Source organism: Perissodus microlepis, chromosome 15, assembly GCF_051167445.1.
Source record: "Perissodus microlepis isolate ML-2025 ecotype Zambia chromosome 15, ASM5116744v1, whole genome shotgun sequence".
NCBI classification, from domain to species: Eukaryota; Metazoa; Chordata; class Actinopteri; order Cichliformes; family Cichlidae; genus Perissodus; species Perissodus microlepis.
The window spans coordinates 32,492,100-32,508,833 of NC_140475.1; the positions used below are offsets into that span (position 1 = coordinate 32,492,100).

Genomic DNA, 16,734 nt, shown 5'->3' on the forward strand with positions numbered 1-16,734 from the left:
TGTGAGTCTGTAGGTGTGAGACCTGATTGACCTGACATGCCGACCAGAGTTCAACAGGTGAAACACCCAGTAGGAGAGCATGCTCTCTACTGATGAGCGGCAGAAGACCAGCAGCAGCAGCAGCTTCCGGTCCAGGTTATTCTTTCTCACATGGAGGAAGTGAAGCTACTGCTGGGCCTTCTTTACCAGGGCGTTGGTGTTATGGGTCCAGATGCGATTGGCGGACGTGTGGATGCCCAAAAATCGGAAGATGGAGAAATATCTCCACTTATGTTTAGAGGGGAGTGACCCTGTTTGTGCCTCCTGCAGTCCATTATGAGTTCTTTAGTTCGGAGGGCTGTGCCACTGCATATGTCTGTATGTGCCGACTTCTTGAAAGAGTTGCACCTTGACCAGACGGTTCTGGTAGCCATAAAAACAACTTGTGGCATACTTATCACTCCTCCTAGCAGAATTGGTAGAGGTCGTTTAAAACGGTTGGTTTTCTGGCAATAACCTGGCTATAAGCATAATTGTCCTCCTGGAACGCCAAGCTGTGTCCAAGTTTCAACAGTCTAGCTGGTGATTTGAGTTGAAGTTGATGAATTTATTCCATCCACTTTCTGCAATGTACCAGTACCACTGGCAGCAAAACATGATGTTACCACCACTACGGTTGACAACTGGTAGTAGTCTTAGGTTTGAAAGCCTCACCTTTGCTCCTCCAAACAGCTCAATCTTTGTCTCATCTCACCTAAGATTTTCTCCAGAAGGCATTTGGCTCGTCCATGTGGGCAACTTCAAATTTAAGTTGAGCTTGAACCGTCCATGGTGATATAAAACTTATGTCACTGTGGACACTGGCGTTCCAACCATTTCTAATTCATAGCAGGCTTTGTGTCCTTTCATCTTAAGGTGGCAATTTGGGTCTTCTTCCAGACCTCTGCAAAGCCATGACACAGCCAAACAACCTGTACTTACAGTTGTTTAAACTGATGATCAAACCAGAGTATTGTCAAACAAATCCTTAGGCTAGCAAAGAGAAACTCCAAATTGTATTTAATCACAATTCTAACAAGAATAGGTATTGACCTTCTCAATTTATTAGACATTGTAGAACCCTACACTGCACTTCTTAAAAGATTTAAGTGGGTATGTTTATATTTGACCCTTGTGGATCAGAGAAAATTCAAAATTCAATAAGTCATTAGAGATATAAGCTGTACAATCATTCTACTCTGGAAAAAGAACACTGCAAAGAATTAATTCAAAGCCCAAAATTACCACAACATTTATACCTGTGATGAGTTTATGTAAACTTCTGACCATCAATGATTCAATAAAGCATATCAAGATATTTTCTTACAGATCATTTTAATGAATGTCGAGAACAGTAAAATCTTAAAAATATATGCATCTCTCTATCAAATAAGGCAGTCTCTTAATGTTGCATATCTGCTTCATGTTTGACACAGTCAGAGAAGCTAGTGTATGTGCATGTGAGGGGCTGGAAGTACATCACAATGACAGCCACAGACGCTTTGTCCTGATTCAGCGAGGTCCCCCTCTTCAAGCAAATTTACCTCAGGCACACTGGTGCCACACGACAGGCTGGAAGACTAATGAAGTACAGTGTTTCTGACGCTGCTCACCACTAAGTACGTAAGCAAAGTAAAAAAAGCATTGCTGCATCTCAGCTACTGCCTGAAATGTAAATATGTGATAAATACAAATGAAGAGCTATTATCTATCCCTGTCATTTTAAAATCGCACTTTCATATTCAGATGTTCTTATTGTCCTAAAAACATGCAAAACTGATCCGGTTTGCAGCTTTCAGTGGTGTCACAACAGCCTGTAACACACTTGCATAATATTTTCAGTTTGGCAAAAGCTCATGAAGTTTGAATACTGAAGAATTTTTGTCCAGGTGAAACAGGAAGTGCTCAGAGAAACACTGGCTGCTCTTGTCCTGTTAACAGTCGATACGTTGAAGCTGGCATCGTCTTCAGGTGGATCTGCACAGACAGAGAGAAGTCTCATTTTAAAGTGTAATGAACTTGATTATGTAATTGTGAATGTAAGCATTAGATTACGTCTCACCTCCCCTACAGCGTTTGTCAGAATCTGGATGATCTTATCATGGGGCGTTGCAACAACGCTCTGCCCGTTGATTTCAATGATGCGGTGCCCGACGCGGATTCCTCCTCTCTCTGCTATACCACCCCGCATCAGACTGCAAATCTGCAACCCAAGGACAGAAAACTGCATGTTTATAGTTCAGAATAATTTACTTGTACCGAGTGCTACCGACCTTTTAATCCAAACACGTTAATCTCTTAAAGCTATCTGGTAAAAACACTGTTGTTCTATTGCTGGTTGCTGCAGGCTCAGCGCCAAGCTGAAGGGGTACGTCTCATAATGACAGATGTGAAATATGAATGCGGACGTACAATGCCATCTTCCACGCTGAAGCCCAGCTGAAATTTCGGATCTGGTCTCCTGATAATTGCCATGGTGACGGGAGGACAGTGGACGATGCTGAGCCTCACATACTTCTTGCTTTTCTGATCCTAAGTGGGGAAAAAAAGGTGAAACAACAAAAAGGGAGGCTCGATCCAGAGTTAGAGCAGTAAAACTTTACTGAGGAAAATATGCAAACTATTCACCCAAGTGTACCTTTTCACCAAAAGTTATTTCTTTTTGTAATAACTTTTGTGAATGTTTACGACATGTTTTCATCATTACAAGCCTAACATTGGACATTTTATTGGGGTCAAATTGAAGGAAAAGTATGTGCAGAAAGGTGAAACCAGGGAATGCAGCACAATAAGGGTTTTATCTTCATTACTTTAGTTTAATGATCAGTGGAGGCCAAAATTATAAATGAAACTAAAGTTGATAAACTGCACAGCATTAAGTAACTATCGTATTGTGTCTTTGATTAAGTGTTTCAAAGGTATAAACTTCTGTCAATTCGAAACAACGAAAATGTTTGAAACACTGAATATCAGCAGCAAGTTTTGCTTTAACAGTTTAAGTTGACAGATGCTAATGTTGGTCCTGTGTGGACCCACAGTGCCACCTGGTGATCCTAACTTGCATACATAGCACAGTAAAGGCATTTAATCTGCAGCACAATATGTTTCTTTTGTTGTTGTTGATGCCTTTCTTCTCATCTTTATTATGACCACTGAAATTTGAAGTTTGTGTCATTGTGTGTCCTACTTACGCGGATGATGTTCTGGCAGGTGGTGATGGGCAGACCCACGAGGCTTGTCCCGTTGATGGACATGATGCGGTCCCCGATGCTGAGCTCACCACAGCGTTCAGCCGGGCCTCCGTGGAGGAGGTTGGCCACCACCACTGTGGGGAGGATAGAGCCCCAGCCCGACTCCACCACCGCCAGTCCCAAGATCTCCCCCGGAGCCTTGGTCATGATTACCTGATCCACAGACACAGAGAGACTTGTAATATATCAGTGGTTATTTTAATCCGAGCTCATTTTTTTTTTGGCTTGTTTTTTTTCCTCTCCTGCAACACCTTCTATTAATACTTAGAACCACTAAAGGAAAGCCCCTGCACACTTCTAAACAACATGACGAGATAAGGAAATAATGGATGAGGTGCAGATAATATAAATAACAAACAGCTGTGCATATATAAAACACACACTTTGAAGTGTGAAGTCTGAAGCAAACTGCAGACCATCTTGTGATGGGATCATCACAAGCTGTCAGACCATAATCACCTACAAACCCAGTCTTTGCTTTAAAACTCTGCTGCACACCTTTAAAGATTTGTGAATGCATCTTGCACGGTTCTGACTCTTGTGTTGAAAATACCTGTTCAAACAGGTATTTGCAAATTTGCCAAATCTACCTTTGTGCTACTTTAGGACCACATGATGACACATTTGGGCATTTTGATACATGATTTGCAGTAAAAAGGGGGCCTGCTTTGGAATAAATTGAACACGTTGGCTAATTAGTCACTGGTCTATCTCAGTGAAACTCTGAGCACCTTCAGCTCCACCTTTTAGTCAGTGCCACCATCTCTAAACCATACACCATAGCAGGTCTCACTTGTAAACGTTCCCTTTCACTCTTGCTGCTATCCTCCTGTCAAAAATTGGCCCTGACACTCGTCTCCACCTGCTCCACCCTGCCTGCACCTTTAATTTGCTCTGTGTGTTGCCTTGGTTAGTCCTTTAACTACACAAGCCAAAATTATAGGTCAGCTGTATTTTGTGTGGGTGGCCTTGCAACCACAATCCCTCCTGCTTACTTCTCTGAGGTTTTGAGAGTCAGAGAAGTGGGCCAAGTCTCCGTTGTAGAGTTCCTGACTTTCCAGGTAGTCGCTGTACTCGCCGGGCCTCAGATCGCTGGCCTTGATGCCGTTGGCCTGGAGGAACTGCTGGTAAGCCACTCCAAACGCCTGCCCGATAGCCTGGGCTATGATCTGAGCCTGCAAACAGGAGGAGACACAGACAAAACTGAATCAGGGTTCAGCACTGTTGTTACAGTCGTGTCTACTCTACATTTAAATGCTAGGGGCATTTGTTAAACAAATTTTTTCCCTAGACTTTTCCTTAATCCTCCATTTAAATACTAACAAATCAAAGCAAATGTGTTCGTTTGTAAAGACAAGCAGCCAAAGGGTCATAAAACTTGATACCAGAGCATCAACACAAAACACTCTCTTTAATGCATTTTATCTGAATTTCTCTGTGAAGTTCTTGCTACACACACATATAGCATCTGCTGTAAACATCAGTTAATGAAAGTATTTTGAAATGATCTTAAACACGTTAAATGAGCTCAGTTTGAAAAAGCTCTGAGCAGACGCGGTCACAGCCTTTAGCATCCCAGAGCTAATTAGCTTCTAAAGGAAGCTCTTCCTCCCATTCAGTGTTGCCAACTGTGGGAAACTGGGACGAGAGCCAGACGGTTTTGACATTGAGGAGAACTCAGTGGTTGTCTGAGGAAGGAAACCAGGCCAGCCAAGCTGAAGCTGAAACTGCTGTCAGCAACCGACTTGGCAATTTAATAAGAGATGCAAGAGCGTGCAGGGTGGGAGATGCCAAGATACTGAACGCTACATCTATTTACATTATACTGCACTGCCGTTTGAGTGAGGGTGTTCCGCAAGGACATGCGGTAACCAGTCTGTGGGCAAAAGTATGTGACTAGGAAATCTGGAAGAGTTCAAAGGGGCTCTGGGAGAGTCCAATGTCAATTTTAGCGATCTTAGACACATTTTAATGCCATATATTTCACCATGTACCTTATTTACTGCATGCTTAATGAGTTTAAACATGCAGTAACCATGCAGCAAAACTGTGTAATTAGAAATGAAAGACCAATATAACAATGAGGCCTGGCTGGACTTGTAAATGAGCTGTTTGGCCAGCAACCAAGCTTCCTGAAAAGCTCTGCTTGGAATCCAGAAATCAAAATATGAGTGCTAAGAAGGAAAGCATCATGCTGATTGCACACTTCTAGTATATGAACACCATATAAAACCCTCCAGTTGACTGACTCACATCCTCAGAGGAGAACACATGGCAGATCATCAAGCACTTCTTTGCAGATGATGACGAAGAGTTTGAGTCGGTGTCACCATCTTGCCCTTTACGTTTCCTTCGTGCCATCAAGACCACGATGTTGTCGATGTCAGCGATGTAAGAGATCATCTGCAGAGCGTGATCCATCATGGCTTCCTGCAAACAGGACATGACAGTGGTTAAGATAAGAAACAAAGACAGGGAGAGCGAGCACGAAGGTCTGGTTTGGAACCAGCATAGAGTTTAAACCTCCTGCAGATAGGTATTACTTAACATTTTTCCTCTTAGAAGCCTCTCTTGTTAAAGACATTTTTACAAGAACTACAGGAATTATATGATAAAGATTGGTGTGTTTGAGAGAGCATATCCCAAAGGGAAGCCCAGGCCTTTATCAAAGTAAATTTGAAATTAAGGAAGTTCCTCATTCTGTGTCTTCAAGCAAAGCAGGATTGTCTGTGCACCCTCACCTCATCAAAACCATTTCTCCAGGCCAAATATGGTTTGTATCAAGTTAATGTACCAAACCACTGACCTAGCAGACAAACATACAGACCGAAGGCAAACCACAAACCAGGCGCATAAGATTAATTCAGAACCTAAACTAACTTGGATGAGAATTCTGAAAAAAATGAAAGTAAAGACTGTTGTTTGTTAACATGGAAGCTGGTGGAGCGTTCTTTACGTGAATCAGAACCACAAATATTTGTCTTTGTTTTACATCAAAGTAATTTATAAATGCAATTTTCATTTTACTTTTTATGCTTCATCTGTGTCCTAAATGACAACTTTGGATAATAAACATATATCGCTTGGAAGTAAAAACACTGAATAAGAAAACCATTCATCTTCACATCCATCACTGCAGAAAGGAGCAAATGCAAATGGAGCAATGACAGTAGATGACCTACTTCTACTCTCCTAACAATTCAGTAAAAAAAAAAAAAAAAGCTTCTACTAGAGGCCTCATATTAAATCACCACCCAATTCTATATTAAGGATTCCTGCAGCGAGAGCTCAGCTTGAATATGAACATCAAGGAGTGCAATCCTGCTTTGTGTAATAAAAAGTCACCAGCTGTGTTGGGTATGTTTTCAGATGTTTACAGATCTAACCTCGAGTCTGACAACTTTTTAACACATTTAGCTAAAGTTCATCCTCTCAGAGTACATTTAGGTTTTTGTCTTCATGTTCCATGAAGCCAAGAATCAACTGAGCTTTCGCTGAAATCCATCATCGGATTTTAGTGCTACCAGAGACATTTCTTGCATGATACGTACAATATATAAAACTATTACTTAATTATTGTGTAAAATGTCAAGTGCCACTATTTTTCCCTAAATGCTTTATGCTATAAGTTAAAGACTGTGTAGATTTATGGTGGAACCCCAACAATCTGATGACCCCCTTGGCGACACTGGGAATGAAAAAATCCCTTTTACCAGGAAGAGACCTCCTCCGACAGAACAATGCTCAAGAAGGGGCGGCCAAACCAGAACGAAACAGAGAGACAGAAGACAGAACTAATGGCATGCAGTAGTGATGTATAAACAGGAGTGACAGGAGGCGAGAGGAAAATGCTCAGTGCATCAGCAGCGTTAACTAAGGGATGGTTCGGGGGTCACCTGATCCATCATCAAACTATGAGCTTTAACAGCTTAAAGCCTGTTTCTGTCTCTCGAATCCAAACTGGGTGCTAATTCCACAGGACAGGAGCCTGGTGGGCCCCAGGTAGGTCTACAGTCTTAGAGAGAGAAGTGAGGTCTTATGATATGAGGAGATACAAGAGAGGAAAATGAATGTATGTGGTCAGATGAGTGCAGTACCTGCGTGTCAGTAGTGAGCACTTTGATTCTTTGAGTAGAAATGAACAGATCCACTTCTGTCATTGGTTGGGACTCTCCTTCTGGAGCCTAAAAGAACCACAGAAAACACTCTCATATTTAACCTTAGAGGACAGGTACACCACATGTCTATCCTTAACTTAATAATGACATCCCACCTACTTTAAAACAGGTATGTTTAATAAGAAAAAAAAAATCCTTCACTGCAACTATAAAACCAGATTTAACATCATCAACCAATGCATTGCACAGCCAGATCATGATAAAAGGCGCATATTTGGTTATTTTGTTTTTAAAGCACCTTTATTCGGTCCACAGCCTCCTGAGCCTGGGCCATACGAGCGTTTGTAGACGGGTTCCTCTCTGATTTGATCTGAGTGGAGCCAAGATACTTGGCACCAAAAATCACTCCATCCAAAAGGTCTTCAGGATCACAAGGACCAGGCACTAAAACATTAGCACATATTACATTAGATATTTGACAAATGTCAAATTTCAGTGAATAATAATAATAATAATAAAAAAGAAGCACACTGAAGTGACTCACCATCTTTATATGAAGGCTGGTCATCAGCACTCTGCAAAGAAGGCACGCACAGCAAATTAGTGAATTTAAGTCCATGAAAAACTGAAAGTGCTTCAGATAAGTTCAGTGATGGGTTAGCTGGTGGTAGGAAAAAAAAAAAAAGTATTCTGATTATCGTTTTAGTGTTGCTAAGAGACCAAAGACAGCTGAAGTCAGGACAGATGTGTGGTAGCTCTGGAAACCAGTGATGACTGTGTTATTTTTGACATTATATAACTTCATTAATCAGCTGAAAAAAAAGAAGCAAATATTGGATTAGTTAACAAAAACGATGGATGACCAAACGTCTCCACCCTTATTATTAATTTTAGTAACAGCACCAACCTGCTCGCTCTCTGCAGTAGCTTCTTCCTCTGGAGGCTGCTCTCCCAGCTTCATCCACACTGGCTCGGGATACTCATCATCAGGCAGTGAAGTGAGGGAGTCATCCCTGTGCCATTGTTGCTGACCATTCCCGTGATGCCTCCAGAACCTCTGTGCATCCTCCTGGCTGTAGGAAACTGACACCACAGCGTCCACGTCCCCTCTGTGCGGCAGAGAGGTAGGACGGGGTGTTGCGCCTATCTCTGTGCACTGTAGCATCCCCAGCAGGTCTCTCTGGTGGCTTTCAGAGAAGAGCAGCCCTTTGGTTTCAGCGCTGTCCTCTTTTATTGAAGAAGGAGCACATGCTTCCAGCTCAGACCGCCTGGAGTAATGATGATTTGATGGCATCCGATGACTGGGATGCGGCTCTTCCTCCATTAGTTGGAGCTGACTGAGCAGGGTGTGGATATGCATATGGTCTTCATCATTTGATCTCCTTTCAGCAGCCTCCTCTTCACCTCTCTTGTTCTCAACATCCCCCAATGTCACCACTGCTTGATCTTCCTCCGCGTCCTTAAAGCCCTCAGCCGTCAATACTCCCGCACCTGCTTCAGCCTTGTCTGTCGATTTCGCCTCGACATCCTCAGCAGGCTGTTTAACGTTTCCCACAAAATCCAGCTGGTTCACGTCGACTGGAGTCAAAATGTCTCTCTCAATCAAAGGAAGCGATACTGACTCACCCAGACCTGCCTTGTCGAGACAGTCAGCTGAGGTGGGAAGGCTGGCATCATCCAGATCGTCTGCTGAACCAGCTTCGCTAGAGGTGTCTGACCTCCAGTCTAAGGGTGGAGGCTCGATCAGGTTGTACGAATCCAGATCCTCTGCCTCTGAACCTGGCAGAGCTGCTGCAGCCAGACTGCTGACCTCAACCCCCGAGGCTCCATGAACAGGAACCGGATCAAACAGCAGGGAGTCTGCGGATGCAGGGAGGCAGTCTGAGTCCATTCTGTAAGAAAGCCTGTCAGAGAAAAACTGGCATTACTGAGCTGAACAACTGGTGAAGACAGAGATTTTAAGCCAAACTGAGCAAGCGCCTATCCCCATGCAGTTTTCCACATGCAGAAGTGGATAATGGCACGTTGTTGAACCTGGTTATTAAACAGCTGGAGGGAAAAGATGCTCATGCACGATTACTGCTTGTTGATTTTTCTTCAGCCTTCAATACAATTGAGCCTCATATTTGAATCAGAAAGCTTTTAGAACAGTTTGATTACAATAAAAATCTGAATTATTGATTTTTTTTTTACTTAAAGAGTCTGGCTGGCTCCATATTTATCTTTTTATCCTGTACACAAATATTGATCAAAGCAGATCTGAGATCAGGGTCATTTTAGAGAGTGCAGACGACTCAGTTATTGTCAGTCCGCTCCAGGATGATGACGAGTCGCACCTTTAATTAAACATATCTAAGATATGTCACTGACTCTAAGAAATGCACTCCTGTACAAGAGGTCACATCCATTAAGGGTCAGATGGTGGAACATGTTCAGTGTTATAAATATCTTGGAACAATAGCTGAATTTCAAAGCAAACTAAGAAAGCTTTATCATTTCTACACTGATAGAATCATTATGACTTTATTTTAATGCGCTCTTATTGCAATCTGCTTTATCCTTTTCTTGGCTCGAGGTTTGTAAAGGACAGAAGTGGTCCAACATGCTGACTGGTGAACCACAGCATCCCTGAACACCAGACACTTACAGTGGTTCGCCGATTTAATTTTTCTTGACGAATCGTACCCTTTCCATTGTAAGTTTCAGTTTCTTCCTTCTTGATGATGGTTTTGTGTAAAACAACAATGTTTAAAAATAGCTTTGTTCCAGAAGCCATCACTCAGAAGAACAAATCATAACGTTGTTACTTTGTGGGGTACATGATGCTCAAAATTATTATTAGCTCTTGCTTTCTGTATTTTGTACCTTGCTTATCTGTTGCTTCTCTCCATTAAAATACCTCATGACTGCAGAGCGACTCTGCCTAACAATACAAATAAATTATGCCGAGCCTCAACCAGACTCACAATTCACATGAGCTACCTCCAAAACACTGTTATTAAATATCAGATCTACACAGTGTGTTTATAGTTTCCAGGCTGCATCAGCATGACTGCCTTAGCGAAAAAGTAGCAAAATTTGAAGGACATCTATGCACCCTCTTGTCCTCATTTACCCACAAACACCGAAATAGAAAAATCCGCCTCAGGCTTATAGAAAACATCATGTACTCAAAGAGCATGCAGGCCTATAGTGCAACATCCAACAGGCTCAGGGAGCACAGTCCTTCACATCCCTGTATCTTAGAAATAAAAACTATCAAACAACTATAAATAACAACCATGTAATCATGTAATTTATTACACCATAAAGATTAGCACCATGGTAATATCAAAACACACCAAACCTAATTTAATAAATGCCATATTTAAGTCTATGGTCCTTACTGGTAAAATGTTTTTAATAAACAAGACTCGGGACTCGTCAGCTACTATATTTAAGTCTTTTACTATATTTAACATATACGTGATCCATCTGGCAGTGCCGTGCATTAAAGAAAAGTTTATGATCCCTCCTTCTTTTACAGATAAGCACACAGACCAGATCTTTTCGACGACGCATCTTTCATGGCGTGAATAATCCACCGTTAGATCAGATGATCACGGCATGTTATTAAAAACACTGGCGCGGTAGTGCAAACAACTGACAGCAGGGTAAAACACACAAACAAGCGAAAATAATTTTCAGGGTGCGAGAAAGACGTGAGTTTGGCTAACCGAAGTTAGCAGTTTAAGCAGCCTCAGGCTAACAGCAAAGCTAGCGTTTGCTTAACAGCACCAGTACTAATATTTCAATAATTCACTCAAAATATGAGAGTACAAGCGGCTAAAAGAGAAGTTTTCACCTGATATTTTAAATCTCTGTCGCTCTCTTTGTGTCCACACTCAGACTCCCGTAGGTGCCACGACAGATGAGTTGACGTGGTTTGGAATTTGAACGTTTTCCAAAACTCTGGCTTCGTTTTATTCTTCATACTAATAATACCGACACTGTTAAATTCAGCAATGTCACATACTCCGAAGATGAGACACTTTTAGTGTTTAAAGCAGAGTTTCCCACTCATTGTTGCTGCTGTTGCCGACTGACAGCTTTTATTTATCGGCTGACTCTGTAGTCTTGCTGCGTTCACGTGCTACCGCAGCGTCTCACATCGCCACGAGCTAGTTTGTTCTTCTTTTAGTTTCTTCTTCCTCTTCTGCAAATTGTGCAAGTCTACACAAATGACTGGACCACGAAGGGCTACAGTCAAATTTCTAAACAACTGATCACAAACAAACCGTGTACTTTAACCAAATTAAACACACGACACTTACAAAAACCTAACGACATAGAAGTAATTGGAATATTGTATTAATGTGTTTATAAATACAGTTTATGGCGATGGAATTGCAGTATTGGGGTCTAATGTGGCAGAATAAAATATTAATCTTATATGTAGGAGTGTAGTAGTAGTTACAAACTCATTTATTTTATTGTTCTTTAGCACTTGAAAGCAACGCTCACCTACGCTGACGTCAACGGGATTTACGTTCAAGTCCCGCTCAATCAAACGTCGAATTTTTGATCGCGAAAGAAGGAAACTTACAATTATTTTACGTGCATCTGAGTTTATATTTCAAACGGATTTTACTTAAAACGGTCACATTTTGTTTTAGAATCTATTTCTCAAAGAGACATGATGAAAAGCTATTGAATTCTAGTGCTTATCTAGTGCTTATCTCTCCGGGGGGGGGAGTGCCTGGCCTTTTGGGGTTAGACTGCTGCCACTTCTCAGATCCTGGTTAAGTGGCACAAAATAAAGGGATGGAAACTTCGCCCAAAATCTACCCCCACGAGAACTTGTGTACTTTATTAAATGATCTGAGAAGACAAACAATTTAACATTTTATTTTATTTCTTGAAAAACAGATAATTTTGTTCCCATGATATAAAATTATATTACATTTAAATTAGCACACATTTCAGACACATTCTGTTTCATTTCACCAGTCATACAAACATCATCGTTAGCGGACAAAACCACATTCAAACATTTGGACTTTGAGTGGTAACTGTGTGGTAATGGTTTTTTTTTTTTTTTTTTTTTTAAATGAAACTGAGATATTTCTCCAGTTCTGTGACAGCTCTTCAATGCCTGGGAAACTCATTAACCAACCTGGTTGATACAGTGTGAACTCGAGGACGTAACGCGTTGGAAAAAACCTGATTTTAAAAATGACTGACTGCGCGACTGAAGTTGAAACAGCTCAGTCACCACATTCATAACACGCAATACTATATTCACAGTTTGTATGATTCTATGCTATATTTAAAGCCAGGTGCGTGGAGTGTGTCTTAAAGGCAATCATTTACAATCCCATTCCAGAGTGCAGACTGGGAGAGGCTCCAGCCTCCTGGTGAAACTGAGCTGGATAAGCAATTAAGAAGCTGGGTGGACGTATTCCAGAGTGAAGCTGACCATTAAACAGGAACTTTAAGGCTATGTTACCACTGGTGTTTCCTCAAGAATCAAACTGTGACCTGCCTGACCTTTCTTCTCTTTTGATGATTCTTTAGACAAAATCATTAAAAACAAAAGACAAAGAAAAAAGTTTTACAGCAGAAGTTCCCTCTTGTTGACCTCAGGGTCGTTAGGGCTTGAATTTACTGCTGAACATGTTTAGTGTAGTGAAATGAACAGTAGAGCTTAATGATAATTCTCATGATTAAAATGTCCAAGTGTAAATCAAAAGCTACTAAATTGAATACGGGTTGGCAAATTCATCAAGAGATATTTAATTACTCCTAATTAAGCACAAGTGCAATGACTTTGCTTTTAAAGCAGTAATAGGCCACAATTTAATTTATGTGCTTGTTGCTACAAGCTACAGGACTGCAGTTAATCTCCACAGACAGTCTGACTGGAGTCTAATCATTTTCCACTATTATCCATACATCCGTCAGTCGTTTAGTGTTGCCATCTCTTCCTCACTCTGGTGAAGATTGTGTAGTGTCTGACTGATCACCGCTACCGGTATTCATCTGGATCAAACCAATCAGAGAGGACGTGGTGCCCATCAGCCCCACCAGCCAGTTAGGGAAACGTCCTGCCCACAGGAAGCCGGGCGGCATCCAGTGAATGGCGTTACTGAGGTCAGCCATGCTGCTGAGGATGGACAGCAGCTCCCCTCGCATCTGCCGGCGGAGCTGAGAGGGACTGCAGGAGAAAACGTGCGGTTTAACCTTTCATAACCGGTCAGTCCCTCTCTATGTTACTGTAACTGTGCTTAGAAACACACGAGACAACAAAAAGAAAACTGAATCAAATACCTGTTTCTGCCTTCGTGCCTCTTCTTCAGCTTCTTCCTCAGCAGCAGAAGAACTCGGAGCGATCTAGAGGACAAATGATTCACATCGTACATCAAATCACACTGCAAGGGTTTGATCTCTGCTTCAGTGCTCAGACTTAAAACATGCTTCACAGGTTTCTCTAAAAACTGCATGAAATAACAGATGAGATAAAAAAGAAAGAGGGTCTGGAAAATAAACAAAGCTCTAAGCTGAGGAAAAAAAGAGATGGGATAATGAAATTAACCCGGCATCATTATTGATTTTCCATAATGTAATTCAATTTAACCTGACGCACCCCCCCCCTGAGAAATGCTACAGAAACTACATGTTGGGTTGACGCATATCACAATGACTGTGCTGTGGAAGGTTGTGGTTGTAGGGACAGAAGGAGTTTCTGGTCATTATGTAAGTAGGACGTAGAAGTGCTTGACTTAATCTCTCTCTGACTTTCCTCTCACATCCCCCTCCCCTTTCAGTTCCCACTGAAGATTTATGGATTTGAAAAAGGCACAAATTCACCAGAAAAAGGGCTAACACAGAGAGACAGATACGGGCTGTTTGTCTATGCATGTTCTTTAAAGGAGCTCTGGCCAGCAGATGTCCTGCATATGTTACATTTACAGCTGCAGAAAAACTACATAAGACTCCTTCTTTCTGGCCTTTAAAAAACAAAAATAAGAAAAGTATGCCATAAAGGCAGCATTAGTAAAGTAATGTATGGATGTGAACAGGTGATCTCACCTGAGGATTCCCAGCAGCAGTGAGGTTCCCCACAGCACTGTGCTGAACAGCCACCACTTATCGGACTTCACTCTGATGAGCTCGGCGTCGGCGGCCCAGGCGATGTGTTCACAGGGGTAGTACAGCTGGTCCGCCACGTTGTTCAGCACGGATATCCAGCGCACGGCCGCGTCCTCCTCCTTGGAAAGACGTGCAACAAGCGTTACAGTGGGATTTACAGGCTAGCACAGAGTGATGCAGTGCATACGCTGTGTGAATCACCCCATTTCCAAACCCGTAGCTGTGGGAGTAGGCCAGCATGGAGAGGTCATCGAACAACCTGAGCACCGTCCTGCAGTGACTGAGCTGAGCAGAAAACAGCAGCAGGCTTTTCCCGAGCCGCTGGGACCGGACATCTGCCTCTGCTCTCCGGGAAAGAACTCCTCCAACCAGCTGGGATCCATAACACACTGTCCTGATCTGCAAAGAAGACAAACAGAGACTTGTGGGTAGCTTTTTATTATTATTATTATTTAAAATCAGAAAGGACATTTTATTGTCAGAGATTTAGTGAATGTGTGGACTTCAGGCAGACATACATTACTAGGCTGATGCTTTAATTTTAACTAACGCAGAGCATGTTTGCTCATTGCTCTTAAGTAATGTAACAACACCAAATATGAGCAGTTTCTATAGAACCACAGTCTAGTACTTACATATCAGTCTCCACTTGGCATCCACTTCGTAAGCGTGTAACCACTGTTTTTATTAATGGTTTATACCGAGTGAAACACTTTAAACAGATACAATGTGACCGAGTGAATACTCACGACTTTATCTCTGCCTCTGTAGGACTCCAGCAGCTGCACCAGAGACTCCAGAGACCGCTGCATGTCTGCTCCGCTCTGTCGAAGCGCTGCTAGATTTATAAGAAAGTCTATTAGGCCAACACCATCTCCAGTTAGATTTGCTGTTTTTGCTCAGGATCTGTTCCCTCAGCTGGACTTTGAAACAGGAAGCACCCAAAGCAGACTCAAGTAGAAGATCGTCGATTCAATCGAGCGTCTCCTTCGTCCGGCCAAGAGCTGGAATTGATTAAAAATAAATAAATAAATAAATAAATAGTGTGTGTGTGTGTGTGTGTGTGTGTGTGTGTGTGTGTGTGTGTGTGTGTGTGGTGGTGGGGCTGACACAATATTATGCTGTGGATTAATGTCAAATGTAAATATACTAAATGTCTGCAAATATGCAAATCAAATTAAAATCATTTTCTTTAAAGTAGCACACTTAAGTAAAAGCAAGTACAACCACCACGAAACATTTAAACATATCTATCTATCTATCTATCTATCTATCTATCTATCTATCTATCTATCTATCTATCTATCTATCTATCTATCTATCTATCTATCTATCTATATGTGATATATTACAGTACTGTAATTATATTTTTGTTTCTGCGATGGTTAATCCACTTGCACGTGCAAGCTCTAATTGAAATTATATTTTTAACGATAAAATATTATTATAGTTATTATCCATGAATTTTCAAATTTACAGTTTTACAAAAACCAACCAAACCAAAAAAAACAAAACAAAACGAAGAAGCGTGAAATAAAGTAAAGCACAACATTATTGTTGTTTTGATGAAGAAATTAAAGTTACTTACTTTCATTGCTGACCATTGTTAGGATGCCTGGGTCGTTGACCCAGGGTTTTGAGTTTATTGTATTATTTATCATTTCTATTCTTTGGTTTCTTCGTTAGAGTTATGTCTTATGGTTTATGTCTCTGTGTAATCCTTAGTTGCTATATCCCCGTGTCCAGTCAGTGTCTGTCTGCCCTGGTATCATGTCTTTGCTCCCTTTGTTGCAGTGCCTGCATGTGAGTCTGTGTCTTTAGTTCAGTCTGTGTTATGTTTCCTGTTTTATTTTGAAGGTCCATGTCTGATGTTAATGTATCTGGTTTTGCTTCCCCTTGTCTTGTTAGGCCTGATTTGCCCCAGCTGTGTTCCCTCCTGTTACCTATTCCCTGATTGCTCCCTCTGTGTATTTAAGCCCTGTGTTTCTCTGTGTCTGTGTCGTGATCTACCCTTATCTAGCTGTGTGTTCTGTCTGTGTAAGTGTATTTTGTATTCCTAGTTTTGATAGCCTTTTGAGTTCAGCATTAAAGCTGTGTTTTGAGTTACTTTCTGTCTCTGGAGTCTGCACTTGGAGTCCTTCTCCTGCCTGCACACAGCCGTCACATAACAAACAAAATTAGTAGTCGGATATCATGGTTGTCTTAAAGTCCAGCGG

The 16,734-nt window shown here is 41.6% G+C and overlaps 2 protein-coding genes across 2 annotated transcripts; both read right to left on the reverse strand.

Annotated features, from left to right (window-relative positions):
* Window positions 1-1,270: 1,270 nt before the first annotated feature.
* Window positions 1,271-12,160, reverse strand: LOC146372487 (amyloid-beta A4 precursor protein-binding family A member 3). The gene is made up of 11 exons (XM_084953533.1): window positions 11,232-12,160; window positions 8,295-9,291; window positions 7,932-7,962; window positions 7,686-7,831; window positions 7,367-7,453; window positions 5,523-5,699; window positions 4,265-4,444; window positions 3,210-3,422; window positions 2,431-2,550; window positions 2,081-2,221; window positions 1,271-1,995 (listed from the first exon to the last, which is right to left on the reverse strand). The coding sequence occupies exons 2-11, from the start codon at window positions 9,276-9,278 to the stop codon at window positions 1,924-1,926; spliced, it is 2,151 nt and encodes a 716-aa protein (XP_084809659.1). The 5' UTR covers window positions 9,279-9,291; window positions 11,232-12,160; the 3' UTR covers window positions 1,271-1,923.
* Window positions 12,161-12,258: 98 nt separating this feature from the next.
* On the reverse strand, window positions 12,259-15,488 carry pex11g (peroxisomal biogenesis factor 11 gamma). The gene is made up of 5 exons (XM_084953534.1): window positions 15,268-15,488; window positions 14,720-14,917; window positions 14,459-14,637; window positions 13,697-13,759; window positions 12,259-13,583 (listed from the first exon to the last, which is right to left on the reverse strand). The coding sequence occupies exons 1-5, from the start codon at window positions 15,328-15,330 to the stop codon at window positions 13,355-13,357; spliced, it is 732 nt and encodes a 243-aa protein (XP_084809660.1). The 5' UTR covers window positions 15,331-15,488; the 3' UTR covers window positions 12,259-13,354.
* Window positions 15,489-16,734: the final 1,246 nt, after the last annotated feature.